At 38.0% G+C, this 27,140-nt stretch overlaps 1 protein-coding gene across 2 annotated transcripts in view; it reads left to right on the top strand.

Moving 5' to 3' along the window:
- The window catches only part of PPP4R3A (protein phosphatase 4 regulatory subunit 3A), a 46,234-nt gene that overhangs the window by 7,595 nt on the left and 11,499 nt on the right, over positions 1–27,140 (top strand). Inside the window, exons 2-7 of one of the 2 annotated variants that reach the window (XM_068148786.1) lie at positions 1,616–1,671; positions 11,470–11,568; positions 13,703–14,320; positions 25,238–25,315; positions 25,422–25,538; positions 26,017–26,133. In XM_068148786.1, coding sequence (XP_068004887.1) covers positions 1,616–1,671; positions 11,470–11,568; positions 13,703–14,320; positions 25,238–25,315; positions 25,422–25,538; positions 26,017–26,133 — 1,085 coding nt within the window. Of the gene's footprint in view, positions 1–1,615; positions 1,672–2,065; positions 2,239–11,469; positions 11,569–13,702; positions 14,321–25,237; positions 25,316–25,421; positions 25,539–26,016; positions 26,134–27,140 lie in introns of those variants that run through there. The other variant, XM_068148787.1, reaches the window with a different exon arrangement.

Here is a 27,140-nt window from a genome sequence, read left to right as displayed (position 1 = left end):
GTGGTCTTCCAGTATTTAAATAGCCCTGTAGGAAAGATAGGAACCATCTTTTTATCAGGGCCTGTAGCAATAGGACGGGGGTAACAGTTTTAAACTTACAGTATTGGACTTCTTAGACTAAAGATTTAAATCACATACAAGGGAAAAAGCTTTTACAATGAGGGTGGTGAAACACTGACACAGGTTGCCCAGAGAGGTGTTAGATGCCCCATCCCTGGAAACATTCCAGGTCAGTTTGGACAGGGCTCTGAGCACCCTGATCTAGGTGAAGATGTCCCAGCTCACTACAGGCATTTTAGTTCAGATTACCCAAACCACTCTATGATCTTGTATTAATCAGTAGCAGTTCTTCAGGAAAGGAGTGTGTTTTTCTTCTGCAACTTTAACCGTAACCTACAACATCAAGGATGATGATACAAGAACACTGGGTTAGGATATTCTTTTGCTTTGACTTTTGTAACTGATACACTCTTCAGATAGTGAAACCTAGTTAGTCGTTGATTTTGCTGTGAGATTCAGAAGTGCAATTTTCGATTCCAAGTATCTTTTCTAAATCCAAGTAATATGTGTGCTTGTCTTCGGGTTCTCAGGCTTCCTATTTGTGGTTGAAGTATTTTAATTTTTCTTTAGTGTAAATGTTGTGAAGATATTTGGCAAATATTCTGGTAATATAAATGTAAGACTGCCTTAGAACTGTAACAGTGAAACTGAGAAATTGTGACTTCTTAAAGTTGGACTTTTCTTAATAAGTTAAAGCAGATAAATGAGTGGAGAAATGCCTCTTTGTGGTGCCTGTGACTGTATGTTTTAATAACAGGACTGGCTGTAAAAGTTTATATTGGTACTTCATGTGTGTTGAATGAAGTGCTGCAGGTGTGTTAATACTAAGTTATGGCTGTAGAGAGTCCCATATCGGATGGCATTTCTGCCTCAAGATGGATGGCAAAAGTGATAGGACCAAAAATATCAGTAGTATTGAGGATTGTTTTCACCTAAATCAGCCCTGTGAACCATTTAAATGTGACATGTATTAACTTTAATGCTTAGGCAAAAGGGTGAGCAAGAAAAAAAGGGAATTGATGTTGTCTTAAATCAGTGTAAGCTGCTGTGAAACTATTGTTGAAGTTTACCACATCTGAAGTTTTTTGGTATTGACAGTCATAATGGTTGCTACTGTAAGCAAGTTTCTAGATACACTTTCCAGCAAACTAATATAAGTTTTACCTGAACTTTAAGAACAAGTGCCACATGACCAGCAAATTTCATCCAGAACAACTGTAGGTGACATACAGAATTCAGCTGTGATGCTTTTTGTGTGCTGATGGGTTTTTTTGCAGACGTTATCATCACTCACAAAAACTGTGGAAAAGTTGTTACTGAGAAAAGAAAGGTGTTAAAAAATGCCTTGTTCTTAAAGCACTTGAATGTTCTGTACTATGTGAACAATATATTTGAGGGGAAAATGAAATACAAAGCCACAGTAAAGTATGGGTTTAACAGGCTTACTGTTAGGAGAAAAGGTATAAATACCTACTTGAGGAAAGAGTAATCAAAAAACTAATGTCAATAGTAAAATTGCAGTACATGTGTAAATAAATGAAACTTTATTTTCTAGGCTCTCTTCTTTTGGAGTCCAAAATTAACCCGAACACTGCGTACCAGAAGCAACAGGTAAACATTATGCCTTTTTTAATGCTTAATGGCAAGTTCTTAAAATTGAACAATACAGTAAGTTGTGTGGAGTTTTTGCCTCCGTTGCAAGTTACATTGTATGCTCTTGTACTAAAAATAGGCAAAGTAGTTATCAACATTTTTGTGCATGTTGTCATACATGTCTTGTTATTTCTGAGTGTTTTCTGAAATTACATAGAAAGCCTGTGCTCTGTTTCACACCAAAAACTGCTTTGGATCAGATGGGCAAAGCATAGTTGTGAAATCGTAAAGTAGCTGAGGTTCATGAGGATTATAGTACCTGAAACTTAATATCATCTGGCTTTTTTCTTCTTTATATTTCAGACACTACAACTTTCAATGTATTTTATTTAAGAGAAGACTAGAAGGCTTTAAAGCTATTTGCATGTTTACCTTTGTTTGGCATGTACTTGGAAGATGGATATGGGTTACTACTGCTTCAAAGCACTCTGTATACATAAAAGCAGCTTCTCACCTCTAGTTTGCACCTTGCTTCAATTATTTAAGCCATACATTGTGAATCCCTAAAGAACGCTACTGAGATGGGTGAGAAGTGAACTGTAGACCTTCCTCTTTTTTTAATGTTCTTATCTCATGGATGCTGAGAATTACCCATAGAGGTTTAGAAATGCTGAACCACTTTGTTCTTTGTTACCTGTCTGGTCAGCTCAGACTTCCTAAAATATCTTCAGGTACAGTTGATGTATTAAACTACTACAGCTAAAGACTGAGAAGTGTGTTGTTGTAGGCATAGACATTCTGTAGTTTTGCACACAGCGGTCTCAGTAGTTGTGTGTTTGCAACTGTTTGTAGGATTGTATGTTGAACTGAATCGAGAGAACTAGTCTGGATTTAAAAGACCCCTCCTTGGGAAAGTTCTCAGTGTAATTCCTTGTCACTATATAAACAGTCTATAGCAAATAACTGGTAAGGCCAATGTCAGATGGAAAATCAATTGCAGGGAGTAAGAAAAGACACACCCAGCAAAAATGCTAAGCAAGCTAACTCCTCGTCATAATCCTGACTAGCTTGAGGTCATGGTTCTCTTACACTGTAACTCAAGCTTTAGGGCTCCTAAAATTACCTTGAATATTTCACAGCTCAATGGCATAAAGTGCTGAAACTTGCTTTGCTGGTTTAAGAATTTAAAAAAAAACAGTGCAGGGTCAGTAGACTTTATGTGAGATCAAACATGAAGCCTACTTTTAAAGTAAGCATTGAAGTTTAAGATGAGTGCAAACCACCACATGTGCTTGTCAGTGCAACAGCATTCTGTATCTGTGCTCATTGCTACTCCGAGTCAGATGTATACTGTAATCTAGCAGTGCACAGATCAATACTGGTGACTGAAAACATGCTTAGAGAAATAAAAGTATTAGACAGTCTGTCCTGTTACAACAGCACTGTGTTTTCTGGGCTGGAGAAGGAAAAGTGCTGGTTTTAAAGTTTTCAAATGTTGCATAGGTAGAAGTCTGTATTCGTAAGTGGATTGTTCATACTTAGGCAAAGCAGTGTCTAATATAGGTTTAATGTAGAGCTCCACTCTGAGCTGTAGAAATACTGGATCTTCCTTGCTGTTCATATTAATCCTGCTTCGTAGCATGTTATCTTTCAGGTGAGCCTACTTATGCTTTCCCTTGGTAAAAGAAATGTTCAGAATTTTAAACCTGATTCCATATAAACAAAGCTTGTGGCTTAGCAGCTGAAAGGAAGAGTTGCTTCATTCCAGCTCTGCTTCTTGCACTGTGAACTGCCTTAACTCACAGAACCATAAGAAAATCAAGTTAGTACTCAAAAATCCCTTTTCAGCTACTGGTAACTCTTGTCATCAGAAGTTTCAAGCCTCTTCACACATTTGTAGAACTGTGGGGAGAAAGAGCAAGATACTTCTTTTTTTGGCTGCAGAATGCTATTTAGGTTGCCTCAGCTACTAGCAAAATTGGAGCCTGTTAGAATAGTAGACTTGAGTTTGCCTGCAATTGTCAGTTGCACTCCTAATGTTCCAAGAAAAATCCAGAAATGTAATACTTAAAACTTCCAAGTACTTTTCCAATGTTAGGGTCTTACCATTCTCCTAGCTCAAAAGTTCATGATGAGGGAGGACCTCCACATCTTTTTGAAGGGACATGTGAGAGTAGAAATGTCAGAACACTTTACTGTGATATACTTGGCGTGTGGGTTGCTGGCACTTCAGATATCTAATGGAGAAAGTGGATGAGTTATGACTTATGTCTAGGCAAATGTGAAGCTTGGAAGAAGGAAAAAATCTTTTATTGGAACAACTAACCTAATTTATGAATGGAAGGAAGGAGAAATGTGTAGTACTGAAGCTCCTGGGGAGTCTTACTGGCCAATGGATTTGTTCTTCAACAAGTCGATAGATAGATACCTTTTGTGATAAACAATGAACTTACTCATCTGGTGAAAGAACTTCCTAGCTACGTTGAACTGCTAGTGCAAGCATGCAACAGATTGTTTCAGTAACTGTTGATATAACAAATTGTATATACGTATGGGTATTTTAATGACTGCAACAGCCTAAATTATTATTTGTCAAGATAACAGTGCAAAGACCTGTGTACATATTTGCCTTGCTGCCTCTGTTCTCTTGGCATGTAAAAATATTCACAGAACCCATGAAGAAAACCCAAATCAACAGAAAACCCCCAACAAAATAATAAAAGGCATACCCTGTAAACCAGACCTTCAGGTAAAATTTTGTTAAATTGTTTGCTTTCAATTTCTTAGGGCTCAGGATTGAAAGAAATGAGTTTTTTGTCACATCTGTGTGTGCATGTAAATACTGTTCTAATTGGTAGATAGCAACTGTCTGCTTTCCTCTTTGGAGAGGAAGCATACTTGGCAGATCTTGAGATCTGCCTGGGGACTCGGGTTTTTCTTCGTACATCAACATGGTCCTGAGATGCTTCAGTTTGGACAATCCAAGTCCCTGGTCTTTGAAATCACTCCTTAAAGCACGAACACAGGCGGTCTTTTAACTTCCTTTTCAGGAGTCATATAAACTAGATCAGTTTTTCTGTTACAATGAGATGATGTTGTCTGCTATGCATATAAAGTGAAAGACGTGTATATGTCTTACTCTGTAACACAGAATTGCTATCAGTGGAAGTTTTTGGGTGCTCTGGACCATGTACTTCCTGGCAAATTCACCGTTATTTATACTAGAACAAGAATAAGGGAATCTATTTAAGGAGAACAATCTAGAAAGAAAACAATTTTGTGGCTCAGAAAAAGCACTCATATTTCTTATGTTAAGATACAATTTGTAGACGGAAGATTTCCTCTGCAAAGGCAAAATGTACAGCAATATAGCCACTCAGCCTCTGGATTTATATTCTTATTTAGGGTTTGAAGTTAAGTTTCATTAGTATTTTTGTTTCAAAATTTTACAGTAATGATCCTACAACTTTGGCAGTAAATATACAGGATTTAATTAATCCTGTATATGACACAATTCCAAAATGCTAGTGACAGAGATGCTATTCTTAAACAAGTGATCTTTATTCAGAAAATGAATAATTTCACTAGTGTTCTAGGACAACATGCCTCTTCCTGTGCAACCTTAAAGGAGAAATAAATGCTACCTATATAGAGTTTGCCAGGGGAGAAAGCTGACGGAGGTGTGTCATGCAATATATATTTTTCAATATGTGTCGCTGTATAGGGGTCAGGGTAGGGATAAGGGGACGGTCTGTGCGACAGGAGTCAAACACAAGCAGAGCAGCATATAGAAGGCCAAAGGCGGGAGATTTATTCCAGCACACAACTCATATTGTGTGTATTGTTAGGGTTAGGCTGCCTGCAATTGGTTAATGAACTTTTCTCAAGATTCTCATGGGTCAGCGATAGCATTGCTATATTTACTTGTTAAGCTAGTCCAGGTGGCCTCCCGTCTTATCTTGCGGTTTGTCATTCCCACTCAGTCTGTCCAGGGAGTTTCCAGATTCTCATGGGAGCACAGTGATGTTTTCTCACCAGAGCTCTTCCGAAGATTCACAGATATATCACAGTCCCCTACAAAAATACTGTGGCAATGCTTTAGCAATAGAACAGTAACCACTTAACTCTATTATACCTACTCCATGCACATCCTGTAATTCAGTCATGAAGTACATATTGCACCTGTTTTCTTTGCCTGGAACATGGAAGGCTTGAGTTGCTCAACAGCTTCCAGCTAGAAATTCAGTGTTTTGTGTCCCCTGCCTTTTAGTCCCTTTTTCAATTCTTCACGAGGATACAAAGTTAAAATGCACCTGGAGTACCATCTGCTAGCTGTGTAGCGCAGAGCTGACGGCCCTTGCGTAATGGAGAGAAAACTTGAAACAAAGCTAAATTTCTAAAAGATCCAGAAGGACACTGGAGGAATACTTGGAGAAGATGAACTGCTCTCAGGAAAAGCAGGCCAAGAGTGAAACTATAACAATCAAAGTTGTGCCTATTGTAGATAAGATAGTATGGGAAGGGGTGTAGTTCTGTGGGGTGAGGAAGAAACAAGGGGAGTGATTGCTCTTGGTTTTGTGGTGGCTTATCCTTTTTAAATGATCACGTGTTCCTTTCTCTTAATGTGTATTTTCCTGTGCTTTTGTTTTGTTTTTTTTCCCCTCTGCTGTTTCAGGGTATGGTCACTAGACCAGTGAGTTGAGGTTCTGTTGTAGAACTAATAAACTTATTTTATTCCACATGGTTCATGGCAGTGCAGCTATGAAATCACAAACTGAAAAGTCATTTATCATTGTGGAGCTTCCGTATAGGGTAGAATACATTTTGCCAAGGGACTAAATGTGCCTTTGTGTTATTTCAGATTTTGGGGTAACTTGTTAGTGCATACAGATACCCAGATGCGAGGTGAACATACGTGCAAAACCAAAGGCAGTATTAAAACTTTATATTACATTATTTGAGCAGATTTATTTAAAGATTCTGAGGCAATGTGTGATCATGATAATAAGTATTTAACTTAAACCTGGCTAGTAGTGCCTGTAGTTTATTTTCATAAGCGGAAAGCTGCTTATGATCCTATACTTTTGATTGTAAATAATTAGCTAGCAAGATGCTGAAAGGTGGTTTGGCATGTCCAGGCAAGCATCTGTAGCTAAACCATGGCTTAGATAAAGAAGACTAGCAATCAGGCAGCCCTAAAAGGGGCAGAAGTAATCCATCTGCATCAAACTTGTAGGGAGGGCCAAGAAATTGTCATAGGCCAAAATCACTTGAGGACTAGCAGGAAAAGATACATTTGCATTTTAAGACAGAGAATCTGTGGAAGAACTGTCTAATTTGGGGGATCATTGCTTCTTGAGGGTAGCCTAAATCTCACTGGGATGCTAAGAAAACTTTTAAGAGCTACAGAGAAGACTAGTATACTCTCTTGGTACGAACACCAGTAAGAGGGCATCGTAAAAAAAAGAGTTTTCTTAATTTTATCACATTGATAAAATCTTAAATCAATTCTACAGCAGAATCAAATCTGGAATACTAGTTGCTCTGAAATTCATTGTGAAATCCTAGGGCTTGCCTTGGAGGTAGTCTGAGTGCTATATAACACACACCTGCTGATCAGCTTGCTAATGATTAAATAAAGTTGATGTCTAATAAAAGTGTGACTTCTGCTGAGTGTTACGGTGAGAGCTTGAGATTGCTTAGTGAAAAGGATGTGGAATAAACACAATGTGTTTTGGAAACAATTTCAAAAAGTGGGGAAAAATTATAGGGTAGGTAATAAGCTCTGTCCCATCTAAGTGCACTTGTTCCTGCTTCCTGGATTAAAGTATTACAATAGAATTTTTGAAGGTTAGCTTCCTAGGAATGAAGTCTCAAATAAAGCTGTAGCACACAGTAGTGCTTCCCTGAAAACTTCTCAGTTAGCCAGAGCTTGCTCCATGTGGACTTGATATAGCCAACAAGCAGTGGACAAATCCCTGATTGTATTCTGAAGTTTTGCCTCAGGCTGTATCTTTTTAAGAATAAGCATTCATAAAGTTAATCTCTCTTGGTAGAAACAATAAATACCTCTATGGGAGCACTGAATACATAGGTCTTCTAAAAATAGGCCATGCTCAGAATTCTAGCGTAAAATTAAGAATACTTAATTAATCTGAGCAGTCCTAATGACCAATAATATGAAAAAAGCCAAATTTATATAAATTGCCTTAGGCAGACAGCAAATTTTGTATAGGCTAGGGCAGAGATGAGACATCCAACTGGTGCTATTGTCAAGTGAAGAAGCAAACTCTACATAAGAGTTTCCTGGTCATCATCAGAAGATTGTGAACTCTACATAAGTAGCTTCCTGATTGTCATACTGTTTAAAAAAGATCTTGCCAAGAACTCTAATTTGTCTTGAAAAATGTGAGGAACTATAATACTGGGTTTCTTGTGGAGCACTCAGTACAAAAGTCTTCAGTGGCAAAACATTTGTCCATACTTGCAATTTAGTTCATACAGCGTAGCTGTACTTTAATACTGCAGTTTCACACTTTGTGTTCCAAAAGCAAGCTAGCTGAGAACAAATTTTAGTCATCCCATCAAACCCATGTCTATAGGTTGACATTTGTATGTAATAATAATTTAAAAAAAAAAAAAAAAAAAAAAGTTTTGCTTAAACAGCCAGAAATGGTCTCATGAATCATGTATGATTAAATATTTTTGCTCAGAGGGGTAAAGTGCAAGAAGAGTCCATCTCTTTAGCTGTCTAACCAATAGCTACTATTACTAGGCATACTTATTCACACTCCCATTTTCTCCTGGAATAGAGGAGGCAGCCTTCAGAAATTTCTGTTTCTGTTACAGACATGTCAGAAATAGTGCTTTGCGTTTGGAAGCAACAGGTAGTCCTATCCTGTAGCTGAGAGATCAAATAGTGCGTTTAGATTGCACCAAGATCAATCATATAGATTCCTATAAATACAACAAGCAGAAACTAGACTTCCATTTATGGTTTTTAGCCACATGTAAAATTTTCTGCAGTCACTTCTCCCCAGATGTATAATTCTTGTGCTGCTCTTCCTTTGGATGATTATGAGCTTTGTAGGATTAAGAGAATTAAATTACGTTAATAACTGTCAGCATTTAACAGTGAATGTAAACTTCGAGTGAACTGTGTATTATGCAACATAGTGAAATTAATTTCTCACTTTGTTTCATGTTCTCTTTTTAAAAAGCCCTTTGCGGCAGTAAAGTATGTTACAAATACGCTCTTACGAAGGATCTAGAGTAGCAGTTGATGGATTTTTGTTGAGGCACTGATACTAATCTAGAATTTTAAATCCTTGTATGATAAAACAACAGGTAACAAATCATTTGAAATTGTTGATGTTGGCAGTTGGAAGACACTTTTCTCATATTAATAGAACACACGGAATGATTATTGTTCTGCTCATATGATTTCAGCAGGTTTTTTCCTTTCTAAAGACTAAACAAAAAAATAATCAGAATATGTGGAAGTAAACAAAACACAATCAGAACTTCCATGTATGATAGTAGATGATTCTGTTTAACAAGAACATTGCTATACTATGGCCAAATACACACTGTACATGTGTGACTATAGATTTCAAAAGCAGTTTTACCTTTGTGCTCTCCGTTTTCTTTTCTCTGCCTCACTCCACCTCTCCTCTTCCCAGAGGAACAAAACACATACCTGTCTTGGTCCAGTGCTGGATTTTATTTAGAGACCTAGAGTTTTTGTTTATTCAACTGACCTTATTTATGTTCTTTTAGTTATTTTCCTTTTTGCTAGTCATGTTCTTCACAAGGAAGAAAATATGTTTTCTTCTTCTTTTGAGAAGGGCTTCCTTAGAAATCTAACCATTTTTGCTTAAAAGGAAATTTAGCAAGCTAGAAACATTGCAAGCTTTAGTGTTAGGGTTGTTTATCTTTTTAAATGAAAAAAGCATTATGCAGTGGGAAGCTGATGAGAGTTGCCTTGAAACTGCTACAGTATAAATGCTAGTAGCAGAGATTGATGTATTAGATTTTGACCCTGATACATATGGTGAATGATGCAGTAAGGTACATACTGCTTTTAAAAGATAGTACAAAGAATCTCTTAGTTTCTTTTCTTTTGGACTTTCCCTTTAAGTTTTTGTAAACTGTTACTTTTCTTACTCTATAGGAGTCAGCAGTACTAGTTGCTGTCAATCTGTTATTACCAGAGTATTTGCACTGATTCATGGAGAATAAACTATTAATTGTGACTTTCTTCTTCCTTTTGTATTTTGGAGGTGGTCTTCCTAAATCCTTTTCTTCTGTGTACCACCTCTTCCTCAACCCTTTGGAAAAGGAAAAGGTAAACTATTTACCGTTTGCAAGGTAAAGCCATTAATGCCTCTGAAGCAGTATAGCTGCTCTGGTAATAGCAAATTGATGATGTTGTATTGCTTTACTGAATCCTAATAGAGCTAGTTGATTGTGCTATTTAAATTACAGTCTAGTTTAAGGAGTCTTCTAGTAAGTTCATAGCAGAATCTGAACTTAAGATTTCTCTCTATCCCCAGTGTTCATTTTAATATTTGAAATAAATAAGCCTAATTCATAAACAGTCTTAAACTTCATAAATGTCTGACAACCTGTAGTGCTTTTTCAAGTATTTAAATTTAATTTCTTTAGGAATAATCACTATAAGCAAAGTCTAAACTTAATGAAGCAAAATACTCTTATTTTATAGTCACTATAAGCAAAGTGTAACTTAATGAAGCAAAATACTCTCATTTTATAGTTCTCATGATATATAAGTGGAACATTTCTCTTCTCTTGTTCTAGTGAATAAAAGCATATTTTAGGTCTTAAATGAAATAATGCAGTTTCATGGGGCTATGTATATTTAATGTGGCTGTATTTAAGCTAGTTGTTACTATGTAAATAATGCAGATTATATTTTCTTATTTTTTCGTGTTTTGTTTTCTAATATATTTTTACACTAACAGTGACTTAGTTGCTTCAAATACCTTATTGGTGTGTGATATTGCTGTTTGCAGCTTCAGCTTCCACTTCCACATAGTGTTTTTCCAGGCTGTATGAGGGCTTGGATAAACTCTTGAACTATTCTAGTAAGGAGATGAAAGCTTAAATTTCTGTGTGTAAACATTGTAGGAAGTAAATTTCTAGAAGTCTACGGAAAAACATCCTTTCTGGGTTATAGTTTGGAATGAGTAAAAACAGTGTGCCTGGTTCAGTGTGATAAGAATGCATACTCCTAGGCAATTGATTTTCTGTTCTTTAATGTTTTTACACATCTTGAGGCTACTTTATAAGCAGATGCTCTGTGCTTTAGCACAGTATCTTCTGGGGCTTATTAAAACACACATTAAATTGTAATACTGACCCTACAAAAAGACATGCAGTTTTATGTGGTTCAGTTGTAGCAGGTATTAAAAATACAACCCAAAACTTATGCATTTGTTACTGTATTTTATCAGAGAATGGATTGAGGTAGATGTACATCACAGACTCACAGAACGGAAGGGACCTCCATGTTGTAGATCAGTGTTTCTGAGGTTTATAATGTTATGGCCATGTGAATTAAGAATGAAAACTTTCGGACTTCCTTGTTCTGGTTTATGCAGAAATGTCTTTAAATCCTGAGGATCTTAGAACATATAAAAAACGTACAAAGTATGATTGCATTTGTTTTTTCATATTGTTTTATCATAATTGGGTGTCAAGCTGTCATTATTTTAACATTTTACCATTTAAACACTATGCAGATTTATAAACTCTAATATACATTACCTGAAGATACTTTTCCTCTTTTCAAAGGATACCTTGATTGTGTGGTCTGAAGCTGAAAACTATGATTTGGCACTTAGTTTTCAAGAAAAAGCAGGATGCGATGAAATATGGGAAAAAATATGTCAGGTAAGTTTGATAGTATAAAATTGAGACTATATAAGTTGTCTTGATGTGTTAACAATTTTCAGACTGTTCCAAGAGGTGAATCTGACCACAGTAGATGGAAAATAAAAATAGATCATCTTAGCCACCTCCTCCAGGGTTTTCATTTTTGAGTTTGAAAACTTTTTCCTTCCTCCAGAAATTCGACATAAACCTAAACTATGGTTTGTTTGGTTGTTGGAGTTGGGTTTGTTTGGTTGTGGGTTTGTTGTTTGGGGTTTTTTGTGGGTGGGTTTGTTGTGTGGTGGGGGTTTTTTTCTTTGGTTGTTTGGTTGGTTTTGTGTTTGGGGGGTTTTTTGCTTGTTTGGGTGTTGGGGTTTTTTTTGTTTGGTGTTTTGGGCTTTTTGTTTGGTGATTTTTAGTTCATTGGTTTGGTTTTATGGATTTTGTTATTTTGTTTTTATTATAGCATTTTCAGGTCTTTTTGCTTGACAACTTTTTAGCGCTATTATCACCTAAGGAAGTTTAACATTTTCCTAACAGTTAATTTCATATTTGACTTTCTATAGATTGGACAGAAGTGAAAAGGTTACCTGTCCAAATTTTTATCTTAGAGTGAAAAATCTATGTGAGCTCTTAGTGAATTTTGTAATGTATTTTGCATGGATTTAACTGTATCTTACTCACATGTTTATTTCTATGTTTCTCATTCTTTCTCTTACCTCATTCTTTTGTTTCACGTGAGGGGCATATTGAATTTCTCTATTTTTCCTAGTAAATATGACAGTATGCTTCTCTTGACTGTCAGAGTATGAAAGATTGATCTGATAGTTGTAGGAAATAGCTCTGTCCCCATATTATTACTTCAAAGCTACAATTCTTACAATTTAAAGAAATCAAGGATGTAATGTATGTATTTTAATATGTGCTAATAAACATTAAATGCTTTCTGCACATTTTCTGTTCTTAACAAAGGTCTGTCTCTCTGCACTCTGTTTTGAAGTTTCTTGTTTTCAGAAATAAAGCAAAAGAAATCTGGTTTCACAATTGCACATGTGTAGATGTTTTCCCTTTTTTGAGGAATGAGTCATTTCAATAGCTTACCGCTTCTGTAAATAAGTACAGAAACTATACATAAGTACCAAAACATTTCCAGGAACCTTAGCAGTCAAAAGACCAAAAGTTTGGGACAGAGACAAAATGGGGGAAAGGAAAAATGGTATCCTTGGGGAACACTCAGATAAGAAGCTCAGCTTTGTCAGCTTCATGTGAAGATGTAATATTTTTATAAGAATCTAGTGTGTTTACATCTCGTTATGAGGCTGTGCTATTGTATTTGTGTCTAATGTACTTTAAAGATTATAAGCTTCCTCAGTCATTAAAGCTTCTTCTAAAAGGAAAACTTGCATGCCACTAATACTGGAAGTGATTACTGATATGTAAGTAGAACAGTTTCACAACATTCTAGATTTTATTTTATGTGTCACATGCTGTTACCCATGAAGATTTACTTCTCTATGTGTTTGCTGATTCTTAAGATAAAAAGAACAGAACCTTCTAACGTCTATGCAGTAGTGCCTTTCTGGATTTGACACATAAGACTCAAAGCAGATACTACAATTATAATATCACTAAACACAGCTTTTCTGCCAGCTCCAGATTTCCACTGCTCTTTTGTTAATGCTGCTTTGGGGTTTCCTGTTCTTAAGCTGGGATTCTGTGATGAGTATTTAGAAAGTGCACAGTAGCAGATTCTGACTTGTAGCTCTCCAGAACTGTAAATAATAACTAAATTAACAACACTGGTCTCTCTGTTTGAGGTAGCAGAAGCTTTGAAAAGCATTAAGAACAGTTAAATAGCCTACAGATAAGTGTTTATCACTGCATTTGACAATTTGTCTGCAGAAAATGAAGACTGGAAACAAACAGTTTCACTAGTTTATTTTAAAAGTCATCATCCATACTAGTAATTTTGAATTCTATTTTTTTATTTTAAGTACTCAGAAAATGGGGCTTTTCTTCATTTTTCCTGCTTTTTATAGAAAATAAAGAGAAATACCTAATATAGAAATTATTTTGTAAAGCCTTCTGTTTAAAGAAATCTTCTCATTATCTCTTACTTTCCAACCCAGCTGTACTCAATGTCACATTTTTGCAGGTTCAAGGCAAAGACCCTTCCGTTGATATTACTCAGGACCTTGTTGATGAATCTGAGGAGGAGCGTTTTGATGATATGTCATCACCAGGTCTAGAATTGCCATCTTGTGAATTAAGTCGATTAGAAGAAATTGCAGAACTTGTGGCATCTTCGCTGCCTTCACCATTACGTCGTGAAAAACTCGCACTTGCACTGGAAAATGAGGGCTATATTAAGAAGCTCTTAGAAATTTTTCATGTGTGTGAAGACTTGGAAAACATTGAAGGACTACACCACTTGTATGAAATTATCAAAGGAATTTTCCTTTTGAACAGAACTGCACTTTTTGAAGTCATGTTTTCTGAGGAATGTATAATGGACGTAATTGGATGCCTAGAATACGATCCGTCTTTATCACAGTCACGGAAACACAGGGAATTTCTTACTAAAACGGCTAAATTTAAAGAGGTGATTCCCATATCTGATCCAGAGCTGAAGCAAAAAATACATCAGACATACAGAGTACAGTATATTCAAGATATGGTTCTGCCCACTCCCTCAGTTTTTGAGGAAAATATGCTATCAACACTTCATTCTTTCATCTTTTTTAATAAAGTGGAAATAGTTGGTATGTTACAGGTAAGTTTCAGAATTTCACATCTCTCTGCTTGGGCAGATAAAGTTGGGTAATTTTTCTTGTCAAGATTGAGGTACATACGTGATTCTGCAAGTAATTTTGAAGTCTGACATAGCATGGATTTGAATACTGCTGAATGTACATTCTTAAATTCCAGATTTTAGACTAGATTCTCTAATTGATTTAAGTGGAGCAAACATTATATAGAATGATGAATGAGGTTGTTTGGAATGAACTGTTTGTGTTTTGAACCGCTGATTTTTGTTCAGGTTTTTTTTTTCCTGTATTTTGGGACTAGTAGGGAAGTGCTGGTTCAGAACAGAACATTGCCTGAGGTGCTTGACTGTTTTATTAGTTTGTCTTCTTAAGTCTCTAAATAGTACTGCTTGACATTAATTATTTTTTTTTATGATGCATGTCTTAATGCAAATTAAAAGATAGTACATGATGCTTTACATACGTTACCTACATGAACTTCCTGAGCTATGTAGAAATGGGTGGTGCGTCTCTGTAATGGGAGTTTCCTAAGCTTTCAGCTAACTCAGCAAAGTGTTACAGCACATGTATTTTGGCCACAGAAGTTAATTACAATTATCTTAATTCTCCTATGATCTAATAAATTATTAGCCACTGTCTTTGTAGAGGCTGACTAATCTGGAGAAATGGACATAGTGCTAGATGGTACTGATTACCTTAATTATATTTCTCTTCAACTGAATCTCAGAATGCACCCTGTTTAATTTCATGGAAAACAGAGCAAGGGAGAGTACAGATTCCATTGCGCTTCCATAAGGCAAGTCACTGTTAGCTCTAGGCCTCTTGACTTTTCATCCAACACACACATTTGATCAAAATACTGACACCGTCCCCCACAGCAAACTCCTGGCCAAGCTGTCGGCCCGTGGCTTGGACAGGTGCACTCTGCGCTGGGTTAGGAACTGGCTGGATGGCCAAGCCCAGAAAGTGCTATTGAATGGTGCCACATCCAATGGGCAGCCAGGCACTAGTGGTGTCCCCCAGGGATCAGTGCTGGGCCTTGATCCTATTCAGTATCTTTATTGATGATCAAGATGAGGAGATTGAGTCCACCATTAGTAAATTTACAGATGACACCAAGCTGGGAGCAAGTGTTGATCTGTTAGAGGGTAGAAGGGCTCTCCAGAGGGACCTTGACAGGCTGGACAGATGGGCAGAGTCCAAAAAGATGGCATTTAACAAGTCCAAGTGCTGGGTGCTGCACTGCGATCACAACAACCCCATGCAGTGCTACAGGCTGGGCTTGGAATGGCTGGAGAGCAGCCAGGCAGAAAGGGACCTGGGGGTACTGGTTGATAGTAGGCTGAATATAAATAAGCCATCAGTGTGCCCAGATGGCTAAGAAGGCCAATGGCATCTTGACCTGCATTAGAAATCGTGTGGCCATCAGGAGCAGGGAAATCATTGTGCCCCTGTACTCAGCACTGGTTAAACCACACCTTGAGTACTGTGTCTGTTTCTGGGCCCCTCAATTTAAGAAGGATATTGAGACACTCGAACATGTCCAGAGAAGGGCAACAAGGCTGGTGAGAGGTCTCGAGCACAAGCCCTATGAGGAGAGGCTGAGGGAGCTGGGATTGTTTAACCTGGAGAAGAGGAGGCTCAGGAAAGACCTTATTGCTGTCTACAACTACCTGAAGGGAGGTTGTAGCCAGGTGGGGAAACCAGCACCAGAACAAGAGGACACAGTCTCACACTGCACCAGGGGAGGTTTAGGCTTGAGGTGAGGAGAAAGTTCTTCACAGAAAGAGTAATTGGCCATTGGACTGTGCTGCCCAGGGAGGTGGTGGAGTCACCGGTGTTGAAGAGAGGATTGGACGTGGCACTTGAAGCCATGGTTTAGTTAGTCATGAGGTGCTGGGTGATAAGTTGGACTTGATCTCTCAGGTCTTTTCCGACCTTATTGATTCTATGATTCTGTTATTTGTGGAGCGAGCTTTAATCTATCATGTCTACACATAAAGTATTTGATAAGCAGCCAGATGTGCATGACATCACCCAGTCCTGGGAGCTGAGGTGTGTGCCTTGTGGACAGACCATCACTTACTGGAGCAGCCACTGGAGGCCTTAATTCACAAATCTTCAGTAGTACTAGACCTCACCTTACGCCCAGCTGAGCCAAACTCTGTGTCATAGGTGTGTTCTTGATAAACAAAAGTCACAGATGTGTGTCAGAAACAATCACAAGGCTTTAATAATTTTGGATTGGTCAGTTGGAGAAAGCTTACAAGCCTAACATTGAGAGAGTGTTGAAAAAGATTCAGTTGAGTGGTCTCAACTTGGCAGTGTCCTGAGAATGATACATTTTGGCTTGAAGAGGAGAGGAAGAATTTTTCAGGACTGTTGGTGTCAGTGGCTGATTCTGAGAAGCATCTTGAACTTTGAGAAAGAAACAGCCTGCAAATTCAGTAAGGGCTTGTTTGTAAGAAATCCTAGGGTAACATGATTGAGGACTAGTAGCTTATTAGTTTCCTTTTTTTCTGCCTCTTAAAACTTGTAGTAGTCTAGTAGTGCATTTGAGTTGGAATATCAAAGTTTAGCAGGGTTGCAAAATGTATTGTTTGTAGTTTACAGTCAAAATAGAAGCTCAGATCTGGTTTTGATTTGTTTTGTGCCTGCAAGTTTCTGAACCTTCTCTTCTCTCGTGTTGTGTGTGAGAATAAAATATACTCCCTGTGTGGAAGATCCAGAAGAATCAGCATTGTATAACTTTCAAAGTTAGATAAATATTTCCAATTATTGAAGTGCTTTCTACAGCTTTGAGGACTAGAGTCATAGTGCACAAGGAGGAGAATATGTTCTGTGCTGTATTGCATTTCCTAGTCCTTTCACAGTTCACATAACATTGAGGAGCAGCTCCCTGAGTTTGTAAATAAGAACCTGTTGGAAATTATTTGACATTGAGACTTGGACAGACAGAAGAGCTGAGCAGAGAGGAACCTAATGAGGTTCAACAAGGGTAAGTGCAGAGTCCTTCATTGGGGAAGGAATAATAAACTGCACCAGTAAAGGTTAGGAGGCGATCCGCTAGATGAGAGCAGCCCTGTGGAGAAGGACCTGGGAGTCCTGGTGGATAACAAGGGCAGCGATGTGTCTTAATGGACAAAAGGGCCAGTGGGATCCTGGGCTGCATTAAAAGGAGTGTGTCCAGCAGATCGAGAGAGGTTCTCCTCCCCCTCTACTCTGCCCTGGTGAGACATCGCCTGGAATGTTCCATCCAGTTTTGGGCTCCCCAGTTCAAGAGGGACAGGGATCTGATGGAGAGAGTCCAACAGAGGGCTATGAGGATGATTAAGGGACTGGATCATGTGCCCTATGAGGAGAGGCTGAGAGACCTGGGGCTTTTTTGTCTGGAGAAGAGATGACTGAGAGGGGATTTAATAACTGTTTATAAATATCTGAGGGCTGGGTGTCAAGAGGGAGGGGACAGGCTCTTCTTGGTTGCACCATGAGATAGGACAAGAGGCAATGGATATAAACTACAGCACAGGAGGTTCCACCTCAACATGAGGAGGAACTTCCTTGCTTTGAAGGTCACAGAGGGCTGGAAGAGGCTCCCCAGAGAGGTAGTGGAGTCTCCTTCTCTGGATACTTTCAAGACCCCTCTGGGTGCATTCCTGTGTGACCTGTGCTAGATTCTGTGGCCCTGCTCTGGTAAGGGGTTGGACTCGATGACCTTTGGAGGTCCCTTCCAACCCCTAACATCCTGTGATCCTGTGATGATCAGTTCTTGGTTTTAAGAGAATTAAGACAGGCTATCACAAACTATTTCCATAGTTTTTCTAAGAGATTAAAAGGCTTGACTGATTTTTTTCAGGTTCTCATGGTGTAGCTCTCACCCAAGGTTTAAACTTCCTTACCTGGCATCTGTTCATTTATTTACAGAGCGGTATGTCAGGTTGCATTTTTCCATAATCTCTGCAGCTTGAAGTTTCATTCTTCCCTTTCCTTTCTCCAGGCCCCCTTTCCCACAGTTCATGTATAAAATACATGATGCTGCTTTCTTCCTGTTTCTTTAAACAGAAGCAATAATGTTTTCAGAACAAAATTCTAAAACTAGTTTTGTTGATTTTACTTGTATAACTAATTCTTAAGGTCTTACTTCCATTAGTGTATGGTTTAATAGTTCTGTAGCTGGTTGTATCACAATACTTTGGGGATGGGAATTATGTTATTTCATTAAAAACATAGGAGTTGTCTCTGAGTTCCTGGCATTCATTATTGTAGCTCTTACAAGATCCTGGTGCTCACTAACTTTGAGTGTAGTTTAAAAACTCTCAAGTCATTAATTAAAGAGTTTCTAGGATGCTTCACAGTATTTTATTGGGAACTGCAGATGAGTCTCAAGTTCTTAGCTGAGATATAATACAGGTTGTTAATGCTTCTGCTGTTGACTTGAGGTTGAATCCCCTGGATCTTTGAGGGTGTGACAAAAGAACTATCTTTCTAGGAAATGTTACTTGTCAGATTAAAGCAAACCACCTTGAGCAACTGATAACCAGTGTCATCTACTGCAAGTATTGCTTGCACAACTCAGCTGTTTTATATTCTGTTATTTTCTCTCTCATTGGCTGGGAAGGAAACAAGAAGAAAGCCTGCTATCTCCATCATGGAAAAGAAAGATAAGCTCTACAGAGCGCTTTTCACATCAGACAGTGTATTAACTAAAGACTCTATGCAAGTTGTGTATTATGCTTTTCAATGGGTGAGGTGACTACACAGTGCCTTAATTAAGGTATTTGGTGTCATGAGAGGATATTTCAAGTCATTAAAGGTCACTAATGTTTAAGGTCGGTTTTTCAATTATAATTACTGAATACTGGAAAAAAGAATATGCTGATTCTTAAGTATTTTGATAATTTTAAGTAACTGCACCACTAAGCTAGATGCCACTGATCATGATGGATAGTAAACCCATGATACTAGCTTAGCCAGTCAGCAGAATTAACCTGCTCAATTACAGGTTTTATGATTTGCTGTACTTAAGATAAAAAAGAGGTATATAACATTTTTTTCCAATTTCAGCCCCTCCTAATATGCTTTTACTGCTTGGGGTCCAGCCTGTTATAGTCTTGAGATGTCATAGCCACCAAGAAACCTTGCTGAAATACGGAGTTCGCCCAGTTTTGAGAGTGGGGGTGGGACAGGTAAGTGGTGTTTCTTACTTTATATGACGCTCTTTTGCAATTTGAAAAATACATACTAATGTTCACACTGGAGGCCACCAGTTCTTTCCCTTTGTATTATTAACTAGTTATTAAAAACCAAAAACTTGCAAAACTGCGCCATAGAGTGAGCAAACACCGTTTCCTTCCGTTCTTTCCCCCCTTTCTCACTGGCATATTCTTTTTTACTAGCAAGGTCTTATAGTGTTTTTAATCTTCCAGAATATTGTTAGGATTACTTTTGAGTCTTTTCTTTCAGGAAAGTGAAGAGTAGGAGGGGCAAATTTGACATATGTTAAAATGTTTATTTATGTGCTAGTAGAGCAGTGATAACATGTCATTACTCTACTGGTAAATCAGCTTTTTTAAATACAGAAATTGTATTACTGATAGTCACTATTTCCCTTTTCAATAACTTAAAAATTGTAGGCATTTAGGTACTTCTCTACATTGTACTGGATTTCTATATAACAATAGTCTGGTTTCATTATGGAAGTGGTTTTACAAATAGTTACTTATTTTTAACAGAACCCCATGGATCTAAATGTGATAATCTGTTGTTGTTTTAGAGAAAGAGTTGTGTTAGTTCACATTGGTTGTTTTGCCCAAAGGTAGTAGGACTAGAAAGTCTCCTGCTGGTCTGCTGTTTTGCTGTAGTTGACTCGGGTAAAACTCTGGAGATCCACTTAAAGTTTACCTTGCAGTAAAATGTAAAAAAAAGCCCCTTTCTGGGCAAATGGGAAAAGGGCATGCCATTGATTTCTGAATTTCTTCATTGTGGAAAATTATTTTCAGTGTATTAAGAAACTTCAGGTGTGGTTACGTGGATCCTGCCGCTGGTTCAGTGTGTTCTCTTGAGTGAAAATAGCTTATTGATAGCAAATGAAAGCATCTGTGAAAGCAGTCTGAGGTAAAGGAGACTGAAACATTTTAGACAATGAAATCTTACGGTGTGGTAACAGGAAGAAATGCATGTTTGGAGCTGTAATTCTGTTTACTAGTAACACTTACTGAAGCTTTCACAGAATGAAATTATTTCTGCCTTTTTAGGCAGAATGTGGTGGAAAATAGGATGGCAAGTATACTCTTTTTTCTAGTTTAGGTTTCACTTATTTTCTTGAATGTTACTTTGAGAAAGGGATGTTTATTATCATTTATCTGTGGTCACAAAGTACCTGATAACTGAAAGCTGAGAGAGGTCTGCTTTTGAGGAATCCTTTTTTAAGGTTTTTTTTTGAGAAGGAGGACTGCTTTGCAAGTTGAATCACAACTGTGAATAGTGTCTTTTTTTGTGATCACATTTGGTCTCTGGGTTTTCTTGGTTTTCAGAGTCATAAAGGATTGATTGAATAGATGCCTTTGCTTAATGTTATCTTCATAAACTCTGAAAGACATTAAATCCTAGAGGCATCTACTTAGATCCTGCAGAAGCCTAAATTAATTCATTTAGTATTTGTTGTATGCATAGTTTTTAAGTATTGAACATCTACTAATTTCTGTGAATGGTTCCAATAGCTAGATGGTAGAATTACCACAAAAACTGTCATTTGCGGTTTTGTTTTCTTGGAAATCAGGTGTGACCTCCACAGCTTCTAAGATATATTCAGGTGGGTTTTGATACTTAACTGCATGAAGAGGCCAGATACTGCAAAGAATTTATGCATTTTCCCTATCTGTGCTACACAGACTTATGTGAGGGCATTTTTGCAAGCTGGAGAAAACAGTTCAAGCGTTTGGTGATGGATGATGTTTTGTGACTTACAAAATGTGAACTCTGCTTTCAGACTGTTCATTACCATAGATTCTAACAGAGTTGTTCAGGAATGTATCTTTATATACACTACCCTTGTCAGTAATTTTACAGCTTGAGAGAGAATCTTGTATTTAGAGTGTTCATTGCAATCACAGTTTTTCTATAAATGGGAGAGGGTTGGGGATCTTCCCATTGATAGCAACCCATCTACCTTTTATTAAGCACCTGGAATGTGGGAGCACCTAAATTAATTTCATGACTAAGATGTAACTGTGAATGTATTAAGAGGTTCATTTGGGGGTGTTTTTTTTTAAAAAAATAACTGCATTTTACTGCCCATATAAGGGTGGGATGTTTCAAATCACATGCACCCATCTTAGTTCATCTCACTTTTACATAGATCACAGTTGTTCTGAGGCATAAGAAATCTCAGACAATCTTATTAATTTAAAAATACAATGTATTTAATGGTCTTTGGGAGAGGTTATGGAGTGGTAAATGTTTTGATATTATATTTAATACAGAACTGTAAATTGCGATCTATGATATGTGTAGAAGGTTGAAAAATGGTTACATGCTGAACTTCTCACAAATTCTTCCTGGAACAGTGTCAGTGTTGAAGTCTTCATCACTTCCACAAATTCAGTATGTTTGCAAGCACAGTAATAGGGTGAGTGGGTTGGCCTCCACTGTGGATGGCCACATCTTGAACTGGGCAGAGTTGTGGCAGGATCTGGTCAAATTGCTGAGCTGAGGTCCTGCCCCTGTCTCCCTGTCCAGTGAGACCCTGTCTGCCATGCTTTGCTATGTAGTGCTGGAGTTGCAGCTTCTCTGACCACCTCTGTCTCTGGGGCTCTGCAGTAGGGTCAGGCTGTGCAGCCATCCAACAAGATCTGGTCAGGCTGGAGAGCTGGGTGCAGACAAACCACATGAAGATTAAACAAGGACAAGTACAGGGTCCTGCATCTGGGGAGGAATAACTATAGACGTCAGTACAGGTTAGGGGCTGCCCTGCTGGAAAGCAGCTCCACGGAGAAAGACCTTGGAGTCCTGGTGGACAGCAAGTTCTCCATGGGACCATAATGTGCCCTTATGGCCAAGAGAGCCAATGGTATCCTGGGGTGCATCAAGAAGAGTGTGTCCAGCAGGTCTAGGGAGGTTTTTCTCCCCCTCTACTCTGCCCTGCTGAGACCACACCTGGAACACTGTGTCCAGTTTTGGGCTCCACAGTTGAAGAGAGACATGGATCTGCTGGACAGAATCCAGTGGAGAGCCACAATGATGATTGAGAGACTTGAGCACCTCCCTTACAACGAGAGACTGAGCTTCCTGGGGCTGTCTAGTTCTACCCTATGAAGAGAAGAATGAGAGGGGATCTGGTCAATATCTGTAAATATCTGAGGGGTGGGTGTCAACTGGAAGAGGCCAATGTCTTTTTGGTGGTGCACAATAATAACACAAGAAACAATAGGTATAAGCTAGAAGATTTCACTTCAACATGAGGAGAAGCTTCTTTGCAGTGAAGGTGATGGAGCACTGTAACAGGCTGCCCAGCAAGGTTGTGGAGTCTCCTTCTCTGGAAGCTTTCAAAACACACCTGGATGCATTCCTGTGCAGACTACCCTAGGTGATCCTGCCTTGTCAAGGGGGTTGGACCTGATGATATCTGGAGGTCCCTTCCAACCTCTAATGTACTGTAATACTGTGATCTTGACCAAAACAGCAAAAATTAAAGCAAAGTACTTTACCTTTTCTTAAATAAACTGCTAATCACAGAGAATAGCTTGCTTATTCTTCAAAAGAACTGGTTTTTATGGGGTTTGGGTTTGTGGTTTTGTGCTGTTTGTTTTTCATTTCAGTAAAAAGACTGTAAGCATCTCTACTGTGAAATAATAGGAACGTGTCCAGCAGATCGAGGGAGGTTCTTCTCCCCCTCTACTCTGCCCTGGACCACCTGGAATGTTCCATCCAGTTATGGGCTCCCCAATTCAAGAGGGACAGGGATCTGATGGAGAGAGTCCAACAGAGGGCTATGAGGATAATTAAGGGACTGGAGCACGTGCCCTTATGAAGGGAGGCTGAGGGACCTGGAGCTTTCTAGTCAGGAGAAGAGATGACTGAGAGGGGATTTAATAACTGTTTGTAAATATCTGAGGGCTGGGTGTCAAGAGGGAGGGGACAGGCTCTTTTTGGTTGCACCCTGTGATAGGACAAGGGGCAATGGATATAAACTACAGCATAGGATGTTCCACCTCAACATAAGGAGGAACTTCCTTACTTTGAAGGTCACAGAGGGCTGGAAGAGGCTCCCCAGAGAGGTAGTGGAGTCTCCTTCTCTGGATACTTTCAAGACCCCTCTGGGTGCATTCCTGTGTGACCTGTCCTAGATTCTGTGGCCCTGTGCCAGCAGGGTGTTGGACTCAATGACCTTCAAAGATCCCTTCCAATCCCTAACATCTGTGATAACGAAACAGAAAACTTAAAAGCAACTATATTCTTTCATCAGAGCTTATGTTATATTTCTTAACATCAAAGATATTAATAGTGGTTTTGAACATGTTTGTCTGTTGAAATCTGAAATTCAAACTGTATATTTCCAGTGTTTTGATTTTCCAGAGTGAGTTTTGGTAAACTTTGAATGAGGCCTCTCCTGCCTCTTTTTGTTTTGATTTTGAGGCAATCAGGGAAATAACACCTGAAATTGTGTCCAAAATTCATTCATTCTTGTTATTATTAGAATGTTGCATTAGATTAGAAGTACAGCATCAAACGAGAAGAAACATGTGGCATGTCCTAAATACAGGGAATACTGTATAGTGTGGTGAAATGCCTTGTAGGGTAATAGCTCATGCCAGCCTCTTTTGGGGTTATCTGTGTTGTGCAGTGCCATTATAGAGATCCTGGATTGTGTTGTGACAGTGTTGCAGGTACATCAGCATGAGGTGCTTTTCAAACAGAGGTACTCATTTTGTCAGCAAGGTGAGATTGGATGAAGAACCTACCTAGTTTGCAATCTGAGAATGTTTATGAGAACATAGCTGAAGGACTTTAGTGGTCTTGTTTGGTCCTGAGTAATATAAGACAACTTGGGTTTCTTGCGCTGGTTTTGGGTTGGAGGGATATTGCTTACAGTATTTCTGACTACATAAGAAACAGCTCTCTGGCAGCGTTTATAACCAAGTCTTGTCTTACTATTGTGTAATATGGGACAGAGAATGGAGGAAGGTTTATTTATGTTTTAATAATCTTCTAGTTGTTAGGACTATGAATGTTATGGGAAGCTAAATATTACTGCTTCTCTCTGTTTAAATACACATTTGTAATGTGCTGGCTGCCATCCATAGTTTTGCTAAGGTACAGTAGCATGAAAAATAACAGAATAGTTTTTGATTGCTGTCAGCCAGAATGTCCAATAAATGCCATACATAATAGGAATTTTGATTTTGTTTCAAGAATTCACTCTTTTCACAATGATGAGGGGGAAGAATGTCCCTTTATTCCTGCTGTTGAGTCTCACTTCATGGTGGCCTTGCTTTAGTTCTGCTGCAAAGGTCTCCTAACATTCCAAAGACACATGTATGTAGGGCTATCTAAACATTTGAAGCAAAGGTATTGTAATGTGATTTAGGGAGACAGGCATGTGACAAAGGGGAAGATAGAGAAGAAATCAAACACAAAATGGTGAGAATGGCAGTAGGAAATAGAAAAAAGGCAGCCAAAAGGCAGTACAATCATAACTGCCAGTGAGGGGTTGGGCAGTGTTGAGTGTGATGAAAACTCACAGATTCATATTAATATTTTTTTTTTTTAATTTGAATTAAAAAATTGATACTGGTATGATTGACTACAGTACATAAATGTATGTTCTCTCATTTGCAGGAGGCATGGTTTAGAAGAACTTACTGTTATACTTGAATGCCTTTTGATAGTGTAAATAAACAAATAGTATTGTTTTGCCTTTGTAGGAAGATGAAAAATTTCTGACAGACTTGTTTGCACAACTAACAGATGAAGCCACAGATGAGGAGAAAAGACAGGAATTGGTAAGATATCTGTAAAATATCCACAAAAGGGACAGTTGCTACAAAGTGATACTTGCATCTTCTTATTTTTTTAATTACTAACTAGTATATTATTCCTGGTTTTCAGGTAAATTTCCTGAAAGAGTTTTGTGCATTCTCTCAAACACTGCAGCCACAAAACAGAGATGCATTTTTCAAAACCTTGTCAAATATGGGCATACTCCCAGCACTAGAAGTCATATTGGTAAGTCAGTTATTTGTGATAACAATTTTGCTGGTCTCCAGAGAGGTGTTTTAAAAAGTAGGTATGCCAAACTTCAGTCACATAATTTTATGAGTATTTGCTGCTTCTGTCTTGTCTGAGCTTGAGATTCAGAACACCTGAAATATTTTTGAGAAGCTTTGAAAGCAGTTACAATATGACATTGAAAGTGCCATGTCATTTTTATTGTGTTACTCACTTTCCTATCTTTATATGCTTACTGATACACAATTATGTAAGAAAAATAGGGAAATAGAGGGCAGGAAACCCATAAAATCTATTTTGTCCAACAATTGTCAAACATACAAAGAAGAATTTAGACTTAATTCAGGTTTAGGATGCAGTTTTAGTAATAGATATGACTTGCAAGTAGGAATTAAAACCTAATGCTTTCGTGTTTTCATTCCATTTAAGCCTTTTCTTTTAAGGAAACATAAATAATTTTATTTGACTTTTCCAGGGTATGGATGATGCACAAGTACGAAGTGCAGCCACTGATATATTTTCCTATTTGGTTGAATACAACCCATCCATGGTACGAGAGTTTGTCATGCAGGAAGCACAGCAGAACGATGATGTAAGTAGAGAGTCCCCAGAAATGTCTGTATTGCTTTTTTGTATTGTTGTTTTATATTTACAATTCTGTAAGTGATATGCCCTAGTTCTGAAGAAGTATGGAATGTAGTCATGATGATTAGAGGATACTGAACTGCCATGTTTTTAAAGTTCTGTTAGGTTAGATGAGTGTCTGCATCCTTACACAGTGTTGTTCCTTTGTGTGTAAAGTAAAACATTTTGGTTAAAACGTTAGCTGCCACACAAGCACAGCAAAATGTTTTGGAATGATCACCTCCTTAAGATCCAAAACACAAATTTCAGTCTTGATCTTTGCATGTGGTTTTAATTCATTTGTAGGAAAACTCTGTTCAGTTTGCTATCATGAGCATCGAAAGTGGAATTACTGTCTTCAGTGACCACTTGGACAGCGTTTTGCATTTACTAGAGATCTTCTGTAGCAGATAACTAGTAGTAAGACAGGTATTTCAAAATGGTATTCAGTGGATAAAAAAAAATTTGCTGCCTTTTCCATAGAGGAGTTAGTTAATATTTTTTTTCTCCTATCTGCTAAAAACATGGCAGAGAACAAGGCAGGGGCAGCTGGAACAGGGAATGTTGAATCTGGTGACTGGCCTCTTTATGGGGGTAACCAAACAACTTTATTATATAAATTCCTAAATGTAAATGTTATTTTCCATTTTAGTAGGTTATTCTTGTTTTCAGCAAATACATGTTAGGGTTATTTTTTAGTTGAGAAGTTCAGTAGCATTATAAAATTGTTACATACTGTTGTATGTTTATGTAGATAAAACCCTTGATATGTATTCTAAAGGGAGATCCAAACTAAAACTTCTGTACTCTGGAAATGTTTCCAAAAACAGCTGAATTTTGAGACTGTTAACGATGTGCCTCTGTACTTTTTATCTTTTGGTGGTTCAGCTCAGACTAAATTCTAAACTGGATTGTTAATTTCAAAACTGTTTCTAGTTGCTTTGAAAGATTCTTCTTCACTGCTTGCCTTCTTAC

The sequence above is a fragment of the Melanerpes formicivorus genome, unplaced genomic scaffold (assembly GCF_026170545.1).
Source record: "Melanerpes formicivorus ecotype bairdi unplaced genomic scaffold, bMelFor1.0.p_v2 SCAF_17, whole genome shotgun sequence".
NCBI lineage: Eukaryota > Metazoa > Chordata > Aves > Piciformes > Picidae > Melanerpes > Melanerpes formicivorus.
The sequence above is the reverse complement of the archived record's forward strand: the minus strand, read 5'-3'. Positions and strand labels throughout refer to the sequence as shown.